The sequence below is a fragment of the Echiichthys vipera genome, assembly GCF_963691815.1.
Source record: "Echiichthys vipera genome assembly, chromosome: X".
Classification (NCBI taxonomy): Eukaryota; Metazoa; Chordata; class Actinopteri; order Perciformes; family Trachinidae; genus Echiichthys; species Echiichthys vipera.
Window position 1 is genome coordinate 19,230,828 of NC_139825.1, and position 19,838 is coordinate 19,250,665.

Below are 19,838 nucleotides of genomic sequence, written 5' to 3' on the forward strand. Positions count from 1 at the left end.
AGCTTACTCTTCCTTAAGCTATGGCCCCCTCATAATGAATCTAATATGTCTGACTGAAGATAGAATACAAAAGGAATGGGGTAATAAAGCAATAAAGCTTTGTCTTATTCTCCTCATTATCATGTCTTTTATCAGTCTCCTTGTGTGAAGTGAGAACAGTTGCTGGTTTTACGTAACAGGATAATTTAAAGATATTACCTGACAGTTCAGGAGACTGATGTGGTTTTATTACATATTTAACAGTTTAGGAATGACAATAAATGCATTAAGACATTACATCATCACAGTGCCTGCTCTTGTTTCTTTTTAAAACTAAAAACATTAAAGCATATCATCATCTATTCAATTATTCTTAACACAGAGAAGTGACAAGAATAGACCTGATGCATAATGAACTTTAAACAGGGTTGACTCGTCCTGAAAGCGTATTTCAGGTGGAAAATTATCCCAGGGCCTTTTTCAGCAAATTGGGTCATCAAATAAGCCATCAAGAGATTTTTTTTTGTTTATGAACGATTGATGAAAATATCCCACAGTCGATAACAACACCAGCAGTGGGCGGAAACATCTCAAATTAAAAAATCCAATCTTACATGTTGCAAATTTGGTGCACAGGACCCACATGCATAACTAGTTTTGACAAAGAACAGCCCATTTTATGTTTTCCATCCCAGAGTATCATTGGGGGTGTTGACAAAGCAAAGTAGAGGATACATCTTCTGTTGATGGACAAAATGAGTAAACCCATTGTTTCCCAAATCTCATAATTAAGGTTAAATCTCTTCTATAATTTTTCCCAGACAGCAGGGATCTGTAGCAGTTTCTGTTTACAGTCAAAACACTGGCAGTGTGTTGGAGTGACAACTATGATAAGCATGCAGCACAAGTCATAACATCATACGGAGTGGTTTCATTGCAGGGACAATTATGTTTAGTGTTTTCTTAGTAGTTTGATTCATTTTTGGCATGAACACTGAAAAAGAGGATAACCAAACAAGTAATAACACTCACAGTCACAGTTCTGTATATGAATAAGTATGCAGATGTATAGTTAGACAGTTGCTGCTACTGCACTGCATGTGTTGCTTGTGTGTTTTAGTGCTGAGTGATCTGAGGAGACACTTCCTTATCCAGTATGTATGCACGCTGACAGCTGGGAGGAAGTGCACACATGCAGGAGAAGCAGCTGCAGGTTGGAGGTCACATTTGGGATGAAATTGTTAAAGCAGCCCTGTGAACGCAGCCCTGTGAACATAAAATTAGACCCATGTGTCACCATCTCACTCCTGACTGATAAACATAAAAAGTGCAGCATCTCCAAGCTCAAATGGGCTGATTTCATTCTATAAATATGTATAAGATGCATTTACATTTAATTTGGACTTTGTGATGTTATACTCTAAGAGAAATTCTATATATAGTATGACTTTTCTGAATTTCCATCAAATTATGCCATGACTGCTATAAATGTGCATGTAAATGGTCTCGAACTTATATAGTGCTGATAGTACTGATGGCAGTGGACTCATACCACCTAATTTAATCTAACCATTCACACCACATATACACACCCATGCATAGCACAGGGAGAAATTTGGGGTTCAGTGTCTTTCCCAAGGACACTTAAACATGTGGACCGTAGGCACCAGGGATCAAACCGCCAATCTCTCGAATGGAAGACGACCTGCTCTACCTCTGAGCCACAGTAGCATGTAAGTCAGTAAAGTCTCTTCCCTTTTCTTGTATCAAGTTTTCTTATGCTAAGATGATTTATTATTCATTATTCTCTTTTCATTGCTTTTGGAATTAGATCTACTCTCTTCTCTTTATTTCTCTCTTAGCGTCTGTTCATCCATCTGGGATACATCATCAACATCAGGTTTGATATGAAAACTTCAAGATGACAAAACAGGTCAGAGATCATCAAGTTTCCTGACTCTTGGCTAGACAGGGAGGAACCCCTTGGACTGCCTGTTCCAGTCTCACCCATCTATTTTCTGCTCTAGAGCACAGAGTTTTTGAAATTGTCAATTCAATAACAGAATTTTAGTTTTTTCAAAGAGTTCTCACATTATAATTTATTGTCCGAAATATAAAGAGTAGTAGTTTTCCCTAAATGCCCTAAAATCATTTTCCTTTAAGCAACCTGATCTAAAACAGACCTCAGTTCCCTTGACATCTTCAGATTGAAGGAGATGCAGTGAATGTTCAAATATGTGCTTCAGAAATGTCCAATCTATATTGAGGGAGGGAGTGAAAAACAACTTCCACATTGGGATCCTTGTATATGCAACTTTTCCTTCCCTTGAAAAAAAAGCATTAGGTCTAGGTCACATAACAAAAGCCTGTGGCTCAGGTGTTTCCTCTCTGAATGCAGTGAAGGTGGCCAGGAAACTGTCCCTATGGATCCTTTCATGACACACATGGTTTCTTTTAGATACATCCTCCTTAAACTTCCTCCTTCAGTCCAATAAGCTGCCACAGCGGCTGCAGGACCCATTCTACTCTACTAGTCTGTCAGTGAGAGATATTTACTTTTTTATGCATTTTCCAGAGGCCCCAACTATCTAATATTTCAGCCTTGGTTGAAGTATTTCCAGATGTTTGCGTCTCTCTTTTCATATCTCTGTGAAATGATTAGTCTACAAGCTGCAGCGGACAAATCTACTACTCCTCTATAATAAAGGACGGATGCTCGTCGGATCATAGTTTGAATTAGATTCAGTCTGTCCTGAGAGGCTCACTCATTGGAGGAAATTGGATAGGCAACGTAAGCGCTCCTCTTGAATGGGAAAATAGCGGAGGGGAAAGAAACGGGCTGAGCAATACACACACTCACTCACACACAGCAGGCTGACAAAAGCCAAGCAGCAACCGCTGACACACACACACACACACACACACACACATACACACATCCATACACACACACAAACACTCTTGATGCAGCAACAAGAAGGACCTCGTTGTCATTATTTGGAGTAAAAGCATTTTCGTCATCAGAGTTGTTTTTTTCGCGTCATTGCCAGCCGTGCGCGCATTCCTCAGCAGGATTTGCGCATCTCCAATGGCAAATTGTTTTCTGCTCTCCGAGAGAGTGTTTTAATTCCCCAGCCCAGTAGAAAGCTCTCATGGTCATGCTCGAGAGGCGACCGTCGAAGCGTTTCATCTGAAATTCTTGTATTTCAAAAAATGGAACAACAGCTCTCCAAACCAGGATGCAAGAACATGGATTCGTGTCTGAGGCGACTGAAGCAAGAACTGGTATGTTCTGTTAGATCTACTGTACCTCTACTACTACAATCAGCTCTTAATTGTGTTGTTCTACTTTATTAGAGTGCATATTAAACATGTAGCATTGTTATGCACGTCTATGAGCGCACCAACAAAAAAAATATGAATACATTTATGTAAAATAAATAAGTGAAACACCATCAGATGTGGCGCTTTCTTCGCATATTATATGTCCTGGCAGCGCTCTCATGTAATTTTTTAGCTTCAGTTGGGGGTGCATGTGTATTTTTTGGATCTCATCTGTGTAGGTTTAAAGCTTCGAGCACACCAGAGGCATGTGTCTCTGTCCATGTATCTGTGACACGTTTTAAGCGTATTGAGCTTAAGACAGTTTCTTCTCGGACTGCTCTTTGTCGGATGGTTTCTAAAAGTAATAGTTGTTGATTCAAAGTCAATTTAATCAGGTTTTGCAATAGACTGGAGCTAAAAGTCGAGTAATTGATCAAGGATTTAGCAACTATTTTGATAGTCAAAAAAATCGTTTCATTTACTTTTAAAGCAGACAAGAGCTTGCTGGTTCTGGCTCATTAAATGTGAGGATTTGTTGCTTTTATCAGTTTAATATCATTGTAAACTGAAAATGTGGTATCTGTACTGTTGATCGAACAAAATAAGACATCTGAAGACCTCACCATTTAACTCTAGGAAACATTTCATTCCTCACATTATTATGCTCTCAATTAATATGTTAACATCTCCTCTCCTCTAATAAACAAATGTGTTTGATGGTGGCATATTTAGAGTGCTATCTTCAACCATCCTTGAGATGTAAAAACTAAATCTGTAATCTGCACTCTCACACCCAAATCGGTTGGCAGTGACACACTGTAGACCCATTTCCAAAGGAGCCTTAACTGGCACAGATTTCATTTGGAATCATCTTCAAAGCAAACACAGATTTTTTTTTCTTCTCTCAATCCAGCTACTGGCCTACAGAAAAGCCTGGCATGGCCGCATGTTTTGCAACATGATCTGCTCAGTGACTTTGTGAATTTTCTTCTCCAAATTAGCCACACGTCTGTGAAGTGGCACTTGAGATTTTAGGGGAGTAGACCTTGGTGCCAGGAGGACATGTTGTATTATAGCTGCCATATCGCAGTTTGGAAACATAATAGAAAAAGTGCCTTGCCATGACGGGGATCAAACAGGAGAACAGAGTAGAGCAGATGTCGGTTAAAAGACCAAGGCAGTTTCCCCCTGCTAAAGGACCATGTGGGATGCAATCTGTTGTTCAAAGAAACAAGGGCTGTCTATGCCAATTGGTTGTCACTTTTCTTTCCACTGCGACGGATTTCCATCCAGCGCCCATTGGAGAGCGGTAAACCGACTCCATCTGCAAAGCAGAGATCACAAACATCTAACGACTTACACCTGCTGCTGGTTTGAGTAGCTCTTCAATATCTGACTGTGATGTATGTTTTGAAGGGATGGTCCCAATTGTTTTGCATGTTTTAGTCTATTTACTACCAGTCGCATACACATTTAATCACAGATAAATGCCTAATGATCAGACTGAATCGTCATTTTATTTCACTTCATTATTCCGTGTCACATTGTGTAGTTATTAGCAGTTTTCTGTTTGGGAAGTGTCTTTATTTTTTCACATAAATTACAGAAGTATGCAGCTCTATGTAAGTTGAGATATAAAGACCTGCTGTGTGAAGGTCATCCATTTCCTGCTACTATAGTCCCTGCTTTTTGCGAAAAGGCATGTCCTCATTCTTAAAACCATCATCAAAGCCGGGAGCATATTAATGAGTTCAGTTCCAAACCTCTTTCAAACAAAAATCAGAAATACGGGCAGCGACTCAAAGGCCCAGACTAAGTTTTCAAGAGTCTGCTAATTGATTTCCATACCGTAGAGAAAAGGTTGGACACTAATGGCTGCCAGGAACAGGTGGAAAAATACATCCAAAGAACTACCACTGTGCAGCAAGCATTTGAAAATACACAAAACACACTATGGTCCTTTATATGTTCACATTGTAGTTTACTTCAGAGTTTCTGTAGCATTAAAGAAATGTGAGCATGGCATTCAAAGCATTTGTAAAAGTCACATAAATCAAAACATGTGAGCTCAGAGCTTTACAGTAGACGACCTGAAACCCAATGCACCATCAGCTCTAAAAGAAGTGTCATACAAAAGTGTGAGCACTGTGTCAGGTGTCAGGAGGGTCAGTCTGTGTGGGGTAGTGTCAGGTCATACTTGAACATTTGACCTTTGACACAACAAGGTCTGAGGCTGTTTCTCCTAATTGCTGACCACATCCAACATGACAGTGATGTTAAAAACTCAAACCTGAACAGTTTTCATCAATCTACTAACTAAAAACAGAGTTTGTTAACAGGCTGTTACAGTAGCTCCAATTTGTTCCTATAAAATCATTGCAAGGTTCAATAGAAAACCTCAGGACATTATGATAACAATGAAATATTTTTGAGCTCATGCATGACTCATTATTCAGACAAAGAGTCGTGGAAAAAAAAACATAAGCCCTTCCTGCCTACTTTGAGTTGACGTTGCAAATGCTGACATGCTTTTGAGTCACCTCGTCTAAATGTAGGGTTCACACCTGCATTTCAGACACTGAAGCATGAGCCATACATTTTGGTGTTCTCACTGCTGAAGCTGATTTCATATGCATCATACTCCTTTTATCTGTCTCACGCCTGAGGCACATTTCAAAACATGTCTGTCAGCTAGGAATTCAACACCAAAGCCAGCAAGAGGGAGGTCATGATGTCTGAAAAAAAAAAAGTGTAGTCTGAAAAGCTTGTGTGCCTCAAAAGTTGCACGTTCTTTGTTACCTTTAGGGTGTGGGATGAGAAATCAGCACACAACACAAAAGATGTGTAGTGGTTTAACTTTAAGCTTGTTTGTTTGAAGCCTCGTGGCTCCTGTTCTCCAACCTGCCCTTCCTTCCCCTCGGCTAAAATTGGCCTCGCTCTTGGTGGCAGCTGTGGGGTTTTGCATGGGTGATCATTGTGTTTGAGATGGAACAGCTAACCTTTAACAAAGCCCGTTTATCATTATGAGATTGCGCGCACACAACCTGCTTCATCATGGTTCACAGAATGGAAATCACCACTGAAGACGTTTAGGACTTACTGTATCAAGAGACAGTTGAGTGGTTAATTATGCTGCTGCTGCTGCTGTAACCACAAGTGCACCCCACTAGTCTGATATCAAGATGTTTCTCTCCTATCTTCTGTATATGTGGGTTATTTCTCGTGGGTGTTCTCTCTTTTTTTGCTCTCACTGAGGTCTAGTTCAATATTGTGCTCTCTCATGGTGTTGTGTCTTTGGGGCCTTCACATTTCATTTTGTCTGACATTATTGCTTTGTCTATGGCCAAGAACATTTTTATTTTTTTGGAATTGCTCAGGGGGCAGCGGAACAAGCCATAAGACCAGCATGGATGAGTTATCATCACATGGAGTTGTTTTGGTACAATATTCACTCTTCATTTAGCTCCATTTCAATCTCAACCGACTCCTGGGAGAAATATCTGTCTCTTTTAGCTGCTAAATGCTCCACATTCACCAGCTAATCCTTACCTTTGTCTGTCTTCTGTTTGGTGCTGAGCAGGTAGTGTTCAGTAGGTTTACAGGAGCTTTTTTTTCCCAGATCAGCTGGCTGCCACAGCTGGAAATAATCAATAACTGCAATGATGCAGATCGTAAAACAATTGTTAAAAAGTTGAAAGCCACTAAAATGTAGAGCTGAGAGAAACTGTGGCCTTGGGTGATGATTCTCTGTGAGTTCATCAATACATGACACATGACTGTGTTTCATAATATGGTGCATTAAAGTCTGTGCTGAGGCTCATTCACTCCCATTAAATCACTAAACTTAATGAGCTTTTAAATGCTCATAATGGTGCACAAAAATCAAGCCACTCATCATGAAAGCTTTTGATGTTAGAATAAGAGGGTGCAGGATCTGGAGTCTCTGCACAGTTAACATCACACTAGTGTTGTTGTCGGCCGTGCACTTTCACTGCCCACACATGAAGTGCTGATGGCAACTTCTGCGTTATCAGAGATCTGTCTAACGATCATTGCTTCCACTGATGATACATCCAGGAAGACAACAGATTGGGCCCCAGATTTTCTCCAAATATCATCTGCCAAAGCCACTGATATGCTTGCTAATCATCCTGTGTCTCCCACAGCAGCCTCATTTTTGTGATGGCATAAACTAGCTCGAGCAGGAAACAAGCTATTTAAACCCCTCCTGTCTCTGAAAAGGCCTTCAGGGAGTCTTTGCTGGGCAGCAGGTCAGAGAAGCAGTGATAAATTTGAATTTAAATAGAATCAGTTTTAAGAGGGAGAGTTCACCCAATTCTCCATTACACTTTGGCTTTTGGGGATATTTGGGATATCTGGTTGAATTTTTTGCTGCTGTCTGGAGTTTTCACAATAAGGTCTATAGATTATCCAACCCCCTTTAAAAAGATCTATACAGACTTGATTCAATGCCTCTTTCAGCAAGATGGACTATCATATGTCAGTACCTCCAAAAACTGTTGCGGCCACAGTGGGAGGCCAAACACGCATCATCATCTCCGAACACAGCCATGACAGGAAGCTGGATTAATATCAGCAAAATATATCTTTAAAATTTGGTTAGATCTAGACATTGATAATGAATAAACACGCTCAGTCCCAGTACATTTAAAAGGGTGCTGAAGGTGTAGACATTAAAAATACATAGGAAAAGACCATGGTTTTGATTAAAATAACTACTTGCTAGCGTAAGGGACAGATGTGTGGTTTGGGATTTCAAAAAACATCTTCGATATGAAACGATCATGGTCATGCTTAAAAGAAACCAACAATGACTCTTGGTATGAATCAGTATCATAACGGCTTTCTGTGTCTGTGTCATTTCTTTCTTTCTTTTTGCCACACAGTAATGCACACAGTGACCAAAGAAGTTTTCTAAGTTCAACATTGTATCAGAGCATTTGTACAGACAACAGGGCGTGTCCTTTTCCTTGGGAGGTCTCCCAAAGTCTTGGTACTGGTATTGTTTTTGGGTGGAAGTAGAAATCTGACAGACAAATATCTCAAAATCTGCACAAATAAAACATGCTGACATGACATAACATGATATCATATAAGAAATATGTGTGTCCCACACTCTTTTGTTGAAGATTATTTACACTTTTTCCTCTCCGTAAAATGACCCTGAGGACACTCGGACCAAACAAGAGTCACCATATAACCTTTTTTGACAAAGAGGCATTCATTGCCATGTGCACAGTAATATATTTCTTTCAGTGAATGCTCTACAACTTTTATTGCCCTCTTGATCGCAACCTCAGGGCTGTCCATAGCAGCCTGTGGCGTGTCCAGCAGCTCAGTCACAGAGACCCTCTCTGTGTAGTTCGGACAGAGACCCCATTCCTGTCCTTTACCCACACAGCCCACCATTCATTTTTAATTAGGGGTGGAGGTGGAGGGAGGATGGAGTACGCTAGCTGCTGCTGCTGGCCAGCTCCTTCTAAACAGGAAAACCTTTTGGGTCTGATAACCTTGGCCTCACTGTTTCCTCCCCCTACAAATAACAAATAAACAACAACAGTGACTAGCCTGTAATTCACAGTTGGAATAGGGTGCTGGTTTGTTTTTGAGTTTGTACATTTATTTCTCAGCTAACAATCAAATTAACGTAGAGCAGTGAACAACACATGCTTATAAAAAAAACACTGACTTCATTCAAGCAAGGCATGTCTGGACGTGTGTGTGAGCTCAGTGTGTTTGCAAGGCAAATTTATTTTTTCCCTCCATAACTGAAGGAGGTTATATCAGTGAAGGCAGATTACTCAATCTCAACAGACAGCACAGGAGAAGCATTGATTTCTTTATACTTTGCGGTATTTAATTCACTTGCATGCATATTGGGTGGTTTCTGGATGCATCTTCACAGTAGACCGATCTTGGAAGTGAGAATATATTACAAAGAATCACCAATCAATTAAATGAAAATGGCCAGAGCTTTTTAATAAGCTTCCATTCAACATTAATTCAAGACTGCCAACCATTGTTCTTAAACTTTGAAGCATTCGGCCTTTAATTGGCAATTATATCTGGTTCGCTGGCATCACTGCAGCCAAAGAAGAAGTAGTGGGGGGATGAAGGAGGAGAATCTGGACAGCCCCTGTTTGTCTTTCCTACATTCGTTCAGCAGATTTTTTTTACTCAGCTTGCTCTCTTTAAAATGATCTTTTTATAGAAATACACGCTTGATGGATTAAATAAGGCTGAAATAGTTTGGAGGCTTGAGTTCAAAAAGAAGATTTCACTAAACTTAACAGGACAGGGTTAATGATGCCCGTGTTTCTGGGCAGTACAGAAATTCCCTGCAGCCCCTATTTCATCTCAGTTCTCTTATTAAATTAGATTAGACAAACTTTCTTTTCCTGGTTTAAGACCTTAAGGGTCCTGTCAACTCTGCATTCTTTGTGCCCATGTCCTAATGAGGCCCTGAGCTGATTCACACATTGTAAAAGTGACACATCTAAGGATGAACAACATCGTAGTTTAAACTAGAAAGCGTAGCGGGACATTATTTTGAAGTCACTTTTTGCATCCTAGGAAGACGGCCAAATGAAAAGACATATTTGGGCCACAAAGTCCAGCCTTGAAATGGCAGTGATGGAGTGCCTGGAGTTAGATGGCATGGTAAAGGTGGAATAATATAGGGTTTACTTTAGTACTGTTCTTCTGTTTGTTCCACATGGGCACATTATGAATTATTAATGTTACCTTAGAATAGAAATGCTGGTAAACTACTCAGTGTTTTATAAATAACCAGGGGAAATGCCTGTGTTTTTGGTGATAATGGAAAAGTTGCATGATAGTGTTATATTAGGGTGCTTTGTTTCGGTTAGCAAGTGCAAACAGGCCCAGCCCTTCAAGACTGGATGAGAACGGTGTGCTTGGCAGATAATATTTCAAAAACAGATTTAATACATTTAATCGGCCTAGATTTTAGCAGCAGCTCGGAGTGCGGTAATCCCTCAGCTGATCCATGCATAAACTTCACTAAAGCCACACGTCTGCCTCTGAGGATGTAACGACAATACATAACTGCATATCATCTTGTCTTCAGACTTGTTGACCTTTGATGTGGAGGAAAGTAAACCATAATTATGTGCTCCCTCCCAGCCTCTCCCAGGACCAATTACACCTAATGAAGTCAGCCATATGTGGAAGGCACAAAGACAAGAGACAATCTGATTGGGCTAATTACACGTACCTTCACTGCCTAATATAGCGAGCCAACAGGAAGCTCACAGGCTTTTGTTCCCAGCATGTACATCTGATCTTAGACCCCCCCCCCCCCCCCCCCCGCACCTATTCAGCCATATGTTGAGCAGAGTGTTTTATCCCAAAGGTTTAATCTTAATGGGGTAGGGTATTGTGTCGTGCAAGTACAAAGTGCTGAATCAATTAACAGAAAATTTATCAACAATAATTCTGATGACCAATTAAGTCATTTTTGGACAAATGTCCAACATTCTCTAGTATCAGCCTCTCCACTTTTAATATTTCCTGCTTCTCTCTGTTTCATGTAATTATAAATAGAATATATTTGGCTTTGGACTGCTGGTCGAAAATAAAATATTATTCATTTATTATAGAACAAGATTAAGACTAAAGTCATACAGCAGCTCTGTGAGGCTATGCTTAGGCTAACTATGCTAACGTCAGCATGCGACCATGAAAATTCAAGCGATTAATAAAGCAACAACCATTCATTCTCAAGGGGATATAAATGTCAGGACCAAATGTCAGGGCAATACATCAAATAACTTTTGAGACATTTCAACAAAAAACACAAATGTCATGTGCCAAAGGAAAAGTCAAGGGATTACTAAAGTCTGTAAAATTCATCCTCAGGGGAACATGAATATCTGTGCAAAACTATATGACTATCCATACAACAATTGTTAAGATGTTTTAATCTGGACCAAAGTGTTGGACCAGCAAAGTCATTGGGCTGATTATCTTAAGGTAGCTCTGAATTGACTGAACTGTATAGTTTTAGGACATTGCCCTGTTTTCTCATGAACATAATCTAATTTAATCTAAATGGGGCGGTAGTAGCTCAGTCCATAGGTGACCGGGCACTTCTGAGGTGCTGTTGAGGAAGGCACCGAACCCCCAACTGCTCGGGGCGCCGGTCACTGGCAACCCCCCTTGCTCTAACATCTCTCCATTGGTTGCATGTATATAGGTCCTGTCTGAGCATGTGTGTGTATTTCGGGCCTGTGTGTGTGTAAAATGAAAAAAAAAATAATAGAGTGAAAATTGAATTTCCCCATCCGCGGGACTAATAAAGGAATTCTTTCTTCTTCTTCTGAATGTAGGCCAGGACTTTTTGTTATCTATTACCTTTGCCTGTTTTCCCAAAGACACCCAGATTCTGCAACAGTCCCTTCTCTCACGATGCTTATGCATTGCTTTGTTTGTGATGCCGTACTGTCAGTTGTCCTACGCAGCTACTTTCCCACCCAGGGGGGTCAGCACAGACGCTGCTCCCTCAAGATTAAGTATCACAGCCTGGTGATGTTACACCTACAACAAAGCCCCCCATGTCTTCTTATGGTGTCATCCATAATTGAATCCATCAACAGTTTTCCCTCTGACATATGAACATATGGCGAGGGACACAACCCCCCCCCCCACACACACACACACACACACACACACACACACACACACACACACACACACCCTTGCTCCCCCTCCCTTCTTTCGACCCCTACTTATCCATCTGACTCTCACCATCCTCTCACTCACCATATCCCCTCTCGCTCCTCTCATTGTCAGCCCGTTTCCGCCTGAGTGACCCCCCCCCCCCACCATTTGGGGATTACGGTCGAGAAGGGCAGCGCTGATTGGCTGTCACGCCCAGCGGTGTCCCCCGATTGGAGAGAGATACATATAGGGGCTGTCAGACTGATCTGTTTGAAAGTTGAGAGACAGTATCAGGCTGGCAGAGGTGCAGACTGACGACAACAGAAAGATAGACAAGGATATCTATACCTCCTGCTTTGTGGCCTTTTATAGAAGGTAAGGTGTGAGTTTCTGTAGATTTATAATATTTGTTTAATGGAATGGATCCTGTTCTTGGATATAATTTGCAGCTTTTCCATTTTAAAGTTTGTTCTCATGAAGGAGGCCTATTTTACGAACTGCATTTGTGTTTAGTTGACAGTATTGTTGCTAATGTAGTTTAACTGACAGATCCTGTAAGGCAGTTTGGTTCGGAGGGAAAAGATCAGTGTTGTATGTTGTAGGTTTACTTTAGAAGCCAACAACCAACATTTTCCCACAGACCCTGGCACGTTTGTCGAAATTCCTTGCATGCTTTCTCTCAACGTCCCACAGATGCTTTAAAAAAGAGAGAGAAAAAAAAGGAAGGGCTTCCGGCAGGTTAACTCTTCAATCAGTTGCTACATTTGTCAACGTGAGCATGTGTTCTTAGATGTAGATAAACCTGTTGTTATATCCAAAGAATGATTCAAACGCTTGGGTCAAATGATTCAAGCCTACAAGTTAAGACAAGGGTCAGGACGCTGCCTCTGGGCTTTCTGTCTGCTTTAAGGAGGAAGACGGTTTCTCCAGATCACATGACACAGGCTCTCAAACAGAGGAGAGCAGAAAGAGAGATGAGGAGGAGGAGGAGGATGAAAGCTGAGTGTATGATTACTGCTGCACAGAGGGAAGTAAGAGTGAAGACAAAGATAAATGATAAATGAGACGGGCATTGAGGAAATCAGTCTCTGATGTATGAGATGAATCCTGCGGGAGGCGGAGGAGTCAAATTATTGAAGTGATGACCTCTACAAGGTCTTTAGCTGTTTAACTGAACTGGACATTTTCAGATTTTTGTCTCTCATAATCCTCTATTCATCTTTCTGTCTCTCTGTCTCCTTGCAGCTGTGTATGAAAGAAGCCGGAGATGGCCTCCATGCTCAGATGAATTCAATGATGGGAGCCCTCCAGGAACTCAAGCTCCTTCAGGTTCAGACAGCTCTAGAAAACCTTGACATTTCCGGTCGGCCCATTAACCGAGGACTCCCACATTCAGCTCTGCCAGCTCCTCTTGAAGGATCAGCTACAGTGGCTTCATTCTCAGGCAAGGATCTTGGTTCCTGCTTTAGTCAAAGCATACCCGAGGAGCCCAGCCCGAGCCCAATGCCAAGTCCAAGGCCTGCGCTGGAGAGCAGAAACACTTTCAGCCGAGATGGTATGAGCCTGTCTCGAGACAGAAGCAGCATGGAAACCTCATCTTCCTCGACATCCAGCCTTGAGAGTGAGAGTGAGGAAAGTGAAAGAAGCGCACAAAGCATGAGGGACCTTGAGTTTATACCCAAGAGGTGGTCAGGATACTCCGCCCCGCAGGTGGATTTCTGCGGGCCAATAGTGGGGAACCCTCCACCGGAGCCCTTCCCTCAGCCACAGGTTCCTCATCGTGCTCAGGCAGTGGATCTTCCTGGGATCCTGTACAGCCTCTCCAGAGAGGGCCCTTCATTGGATAGCGACTACTCCCAGGACAGCACTGACGACGCCAGCGACTGGACTTCTTCGCTCATGAGCCGCAGCCGCAACCGTCAGCCCTTAGTGTTGGGCGACAATGTCTTTGCCGACCTTGTGGGTAACTGGCTGGACCTGCCTGAGGTGGAGAGGGAAGAAGGGGAAGAAGAGGAGAGGAGGAAGGGGAGAGAGGAGAGGATAGCAGACAGAGGGGTAGAGAGGCCAGATACCCCAGCTCACCCCCTCCGCCTAAGCCGCTCGCAGGAGATCTGCAGGAAGTTCTCCTTAACCACAAACATCTTCAAGAAGTTCCTGCGAAGCGTCCGGCCTGACAGGGACAAGCTGCTCAAGGAGAGGCCCGGCTGGATGGCTCCTGAGCTGCCAGAGGACGACCTCTTCAAAAGGCCAAAGAAAGTGGCTGCCAAAAGTTCAAAAGGCAGCTTCTACCTGCCCTTTTGGGCAAACGGACAGCAGGGCAAAGGCAGGCCATGTCCTCATCTGGCTGAAATAGAGAGGAACCACCAGCACCACTTCCCCCAGGTCCACCAGCAGCCATTTGCTGGGATTTATTTAGACAGGAGACAGCCAGAGACTGGTCTGGAGAAAATGCAGCCCTTGTTTGACTACAACACAGCTGTGTGGGTCTGACAGCGAGTCTCGGGCCAACAGACTGCCAGTGATGCCAAACTGAGTGAGTGACAGGTGCTTGGGGGGATTTTGGCTGTGCTTGAGGGAGGATGAATGAATGAAAGAATGAGAGGCTTGGATACAGTTATCTTCCAAAAATGAACCGATGAACTCCACACCCACAATGAGATTACCAGGGCAACATTTTGACAATCCTTAAAAACCTAAACCTTGTTCGCTTTGTGTGTCTGAGTGTGTGATTGCGTGCTGGAGAGAAACATTTTTTGAGGACTAATGCTGCAAGTTTTTTATTATTCAAATTTCCCATTATGTGTGTTTGCATGTCTGTTCTCTGGATGACTTTAAAGACGGTACATTAAATTGGACATCTGTCTCAGAATGTCGTGATCATTACAGAACTTCATAAAATAATCCACATACTTTTTCACTGATATGATGTATCTCACTTATTTGCATCTATGAATAGAAACACCAACTGTTGGATTGCATGGTTACCATTTCTTTTATAATTGATACTTCAAACAGCTGTTACTGAACGCACTGCCACTAAACACAGTCATACGCTCACTTTCGTTTCCAACAGGTCCTTATGCCTTGGAAACTCAGGTTTAACTGAACCCGTCCTTCTCATTCAATTTGCTCAGGAAATGAATGTTTCACAGGTATAAACTTTATGACACTGCCACATTAAAATGGGTTTAGGGGAGTCTTACTCCATCTCATCTTGCCTAGACAGACATAACAGCAATACAGTGCATGACTGGTTTAAAGATTGCACACTAAAGTTAGAGATTCATCCCTAATCAGCATTGTTGTACTTGCTGTTAGAAATGCTTGTCTTTCTTCTCTCCTGTGTAGACATGGCACATGTTGAGTCAACTGTCAGTCTGCAGAGAGAGGAGGGGGTAAAGATGGCACAGTCAACCACGAGTACTGACTGACTGAATGATTGACTGCCATCTGGTACCCGGTCGTTATGTAAAGTTTGCTCGCCACAGCATCAAAGAAGATGCAAAGCAGGCTTGTTTAATCCCAAAGCTTTGAGGATGAACTGAATTATGACGACAGTGTTACATACTGTATACACACACACACACACAAACACACACAAACACACACACACACACACACACACAGGTGAATAGATCACAGGGCTTTATAGGTGAAGGTAGTGACTTCCAATGAAAAATCTTTTTTTTTCACATTTGCTGAAACTGTCACTATATTCTGACAACACAATGAGACAGATGATCTGTGTAAAAATAATGTATCTGTTCCTCCATCTGTTCTCTCTGTGTGCTCCTAATGGCATCTGCTACATGACCAGCTAGCTCCCACTTCGCCAGAAGAAAAACAACCACTTAGAGCCGAGCTAGTCTCTGACATAGTGTCAATGACTGCTTTAAACTCTGATCAGACTGTGAAACTGGGTATCGCTGATAAAATATGAATCAAGATTATGTCCCTGTGTTACATATTTCTCACATAAAGTGTTTTCAGAAACCTGTTTCAGTGTACTGTTTTGATGTAAAATGAGAAAGTTTGTGACCCAGACGAGGCAAAACAAAGCCCCGCCCACCATCCGAGCAGCCAGACTGACTCTCATTTTACAGCTAAACAGTACACAGAAATATGCAACACAATAAAAGAATATTGATTCATATCACTGCTGCCTATTCGAACAGTTTGATCGGAGTTCATGAGTCATTAACACTGCTCTGCTCTGATTGATTAATGGTCAGGCCTAGTGGATCTCGCAGATGTCATTAGGAGCAGACAGAGAAAGGTAGATCAACAGATCTTCTGTACAGACCTGTAATCGCTATCAGAAATTATCAATGTACAGAACATTGTACATATCATCCAAAAAGCAGCAATAACAAACATAAACTGTAATATCCCATCGCATGGTTTTCATTATTCTGCACAGATAACTATGTCACAATAACTTTACAATTTAAAACACCACACATGAATTTAAATCACAAACTGATGAGTTAATCTTATGGTATTTATTCTCTTGTATCGTCATAAATCAGTGTTTTTCATTTCAAGCAGCATCATAACAGTTAAAAAATAAACTACAGCTTCCTTCACAAATTCACATACAGTAAATATCAGGATTCCCTCAGGGTTATAGGTGACAATGCCCGCTTTGACTTAAAATATGGTTGTTAAAGAGCACCACTGTTATGCAAGGACAATCTGGTACTCTTTTTATTATAAAAATATGTTAATTTCACTCAGTTTTAAATGGGATCCCAGACCAAATCAATTTCGCCAGCAGGGATTAGGCCTGAGGTCTTTTGAGTATCTTGGCCACTCAATCCATATGCTGTTGTCTCAGTATTCAGGTCAACTCAAAGGGTCCAACACACACACACACACACACACACACGCACACACACACAGACACACGCACACACACACACACACGCACGCACACACACATACACACACACACATACTGTACACACACACGGTTTCTGCTGAGAAGGTTGTGCTATGAGGCACAGTCTGAAATGTCAGTATGTGTATGTAAATGTAACATTTATTTCTTCCTATTTACAGTTGTCCAAGTGTCATTTTCAGCACTGTTGATATTTTTCATCACGGTTCTGCGGACCTTCAGTAGTGATTCTGTTTCATGTGCACTGTAAAACTGTCTTTGTAAATTAAATCTGTTTTCAGAAATGTTACTCTGTGTCTTGACTTTAGTTTTGTGTGTCAAATGGTGATTCTGTTATTGTCGTTAGTTATATTAGTGTGGAGCTGAAACTTCCCAGCAAGCATTAAACCAAAGGCATCCTGATAATTTATTTTTGGTCAAAGAGGTCAAAATCAACATCACAATAGCAATATAAATATTTTCTCAATATCTAGGTAGGTATATCACAATATGGCATACATACACAAAATTGCTTGTATAAAGATTTTCAACAGACGTAATCTGTTCTTTTGACCACTCCATCTGATAAAAAAAGGCTAGGTGTTTCCACCTGTTTCCAGTATTTATGCTAAGCCAACTGGCTGCTGAAGGTACAGTAGCATTATATGTACCATACTGACCACTATACCTCTCTGCAAGAAAGTAAATATGCATACCCCAAAAATGTCAAACTGATGCAGGATATTTTCATTATTTAGTATCAAAATCTTTGTCGGGTCAGGATTCTTTATGTGCACTGATTTTACATTCCTCATACAAAACATTTTGAGACTGTAAGTTAATTTTGGACCTTGGGAATAGTTGACAACACTCACCACAAGGTTTGAAACACATCATCAAAAACATTGAAAACAGCACTGCGCTCATATATCTATATTATTTATATATGTAGCATAAAAAATAAAGTGAACAAATTCCCAAGAAATGGGGAAAAATATCAAACCAGATTTTGCTTTCAGCCGTAGCTCTCAGTCTGATTTGTTTCTGCTCTGCTCTGCATCCTTAGTACAGTAAAGTGCTGCTGCATGACTAACAGGTTCATTGAGGGCAGAGCCAGCCAGTCACTCACTGCCTGGGCACCAACTGTGCACTAAATTGGTTCTAAATCTGTAAGACTTTATCAGGGTCTTCAATAAATAAACAAAAGCAACATGAACTCTGCCGCCCTGCAGTTCATCAAAGGCTCTTTGTGACACTCAATCCCCGAGATGCATTTTATGAGATACACATCATACCACTTCAGCCAGTTCATCTTTCTGTCCCTGAGCACTTTGACCAAGAAAAGCATATAATACCTACTGCAGAGGTCCTGCTGCTGTAAAATATGTCTGCTCTACAGTGCAAAAATAACTCCCTAGCATGATATCCTGTACCTCTTTCAGAGCTGAAACAACGTATCTATTAAAGCAATTCTTACCCTTCTGGCATTTTTACGCTTTTCTTTTGTAATCTTAAAATGCTCCTTATACGCATATGGAACATTAAAATGTAAAAGAAATCTACCAGGTGTTGAAACTAAAAAAAAAAAAAAATTCTCATATATTTCTGATTAAAAAAGTCTGACCAATCATTTTATTCCACCCGAATAAAATGATTTGGCAAGCTTCCATGTCTCAGTTTCACTTGCACTGCTGATGCTGCGTTCCAGTGCCATGGGAAGTCGGAAGTTTCGGATCTCCAACTAAGCAAAGTGCACTGGAACACCTGTCAAAGTGAAACCGACTAGCGAATTCGGGGTAGGTCGATCTCCCTCGAATTCAAAGTGCACATTGCCTGGTTGCAGGTCCAAAGCTTCGGACTTTACATGGCAGTGGAACGCAGCATTTCTCTGTCACTGCACATGTCGGGGGAGGAGGAAGCATCAGAGGTCAAGCAGGGGAAAGAGGGTGGGCCTGTGAGACCAAATACCAGAAAGGTAAGAATAGCTTTAACTGATCAACAGAAAACACACCAACTATTGTTATAATATGTATAATACATAAGTTATTATTTCTATCAAAATTGCCATATGTCAGATTGGTTTCAGCATGTTTTAGACAAAATAATTAAATGATTAAATCAACTATTAGAAAAAATAGTCTTTAGATTATTCATAAATGAAAACAATCATTAGATGCAGGCGTAGTTCCTGATGAAGCATACATTGCATTTTTTTTATTGTATGATTGATAATTAGCCATAAGTAGGCTTTTCTTTCTGTGTGAAGTCATTTACTCAGTAAAAGAAATGCTTAAATAAAGTAACTTGAACCTGAAAAAATTAGGCTGAAAAAAAGATGCTTCTAAAACCAAGCCTTCCTTGGAGAAACCGGTTTTACTTAACATCACACTTTTTAATAAGACCGACATTCATCATCTGTCTATTAATTATTTATTAAATCAGCAGAACATCTACAGAATTCAGTGCTGATAATTATTTCCATTTGTTAAAATCAGTCGATTATCCCAATTCCCAAATGTGATATTTGTTGTTTTTATATCACTGTAAATCTAATATCTTTGGATATGTTGGCCTGGGCAAAACAAGCAACTAGAGCATGTTTTCACTTTTTTATGATTTTTCTACATAATTCATCGAATACTCAAAACAATCAGCATGTTAATCGATATTGAAAATAATAGGAGCCCAAAGTCAAGCAGGAAAGATGCATCCTATTCCGAAATCTATATAAAAGGACGTCTATATTTTCACCAACGTAAAACATTTAAAAAAACATTTATCTGCTGCCAAATATGTTCAGATCAATATTCTCTCAGCTTTAACTCCAACTCAAAAGGAACACATTAACTTCACATAACAATTCACGAATAGGTCAGTGAGCATTCAAGATTTAAAAAATCTGTGTGTGTGTGTGTGTGTGTGTGTGTGTGTGTGTGTGTGTGTGTGTGTGTGT

The 19,838-nt window shown here is 40.9% G+C and overlaps 1 protein-coding gene across 1 annotated transcript; it reads left to right on the plus strand.

The window, feature by feature from the left end:
- The first annotated feature begins 2,913 nt into the window (after positions 1–2,913).
- Positions 2,914–16,313, plus strand: inka2 (inka box actin regulator 2). Its single transcript, XM_083939951.1, has 2 exons — positions 2,914–3,264; positions 13,252–16,313. The coding sequence occupies exons 1-2, from the start codon at positions 3,193–3,195 to the stop codon at positions 14,494–14,496; spliced, it is 1,317 nt and encodes a 438-aa protein (XP_083796077.1). The 5' UTR covers positions 2,914–3,192; the 3' UTR covers positions 14,497–16,313.
- Positions 16,314–19,838: the final 3,525 nt, after the last annotated feature.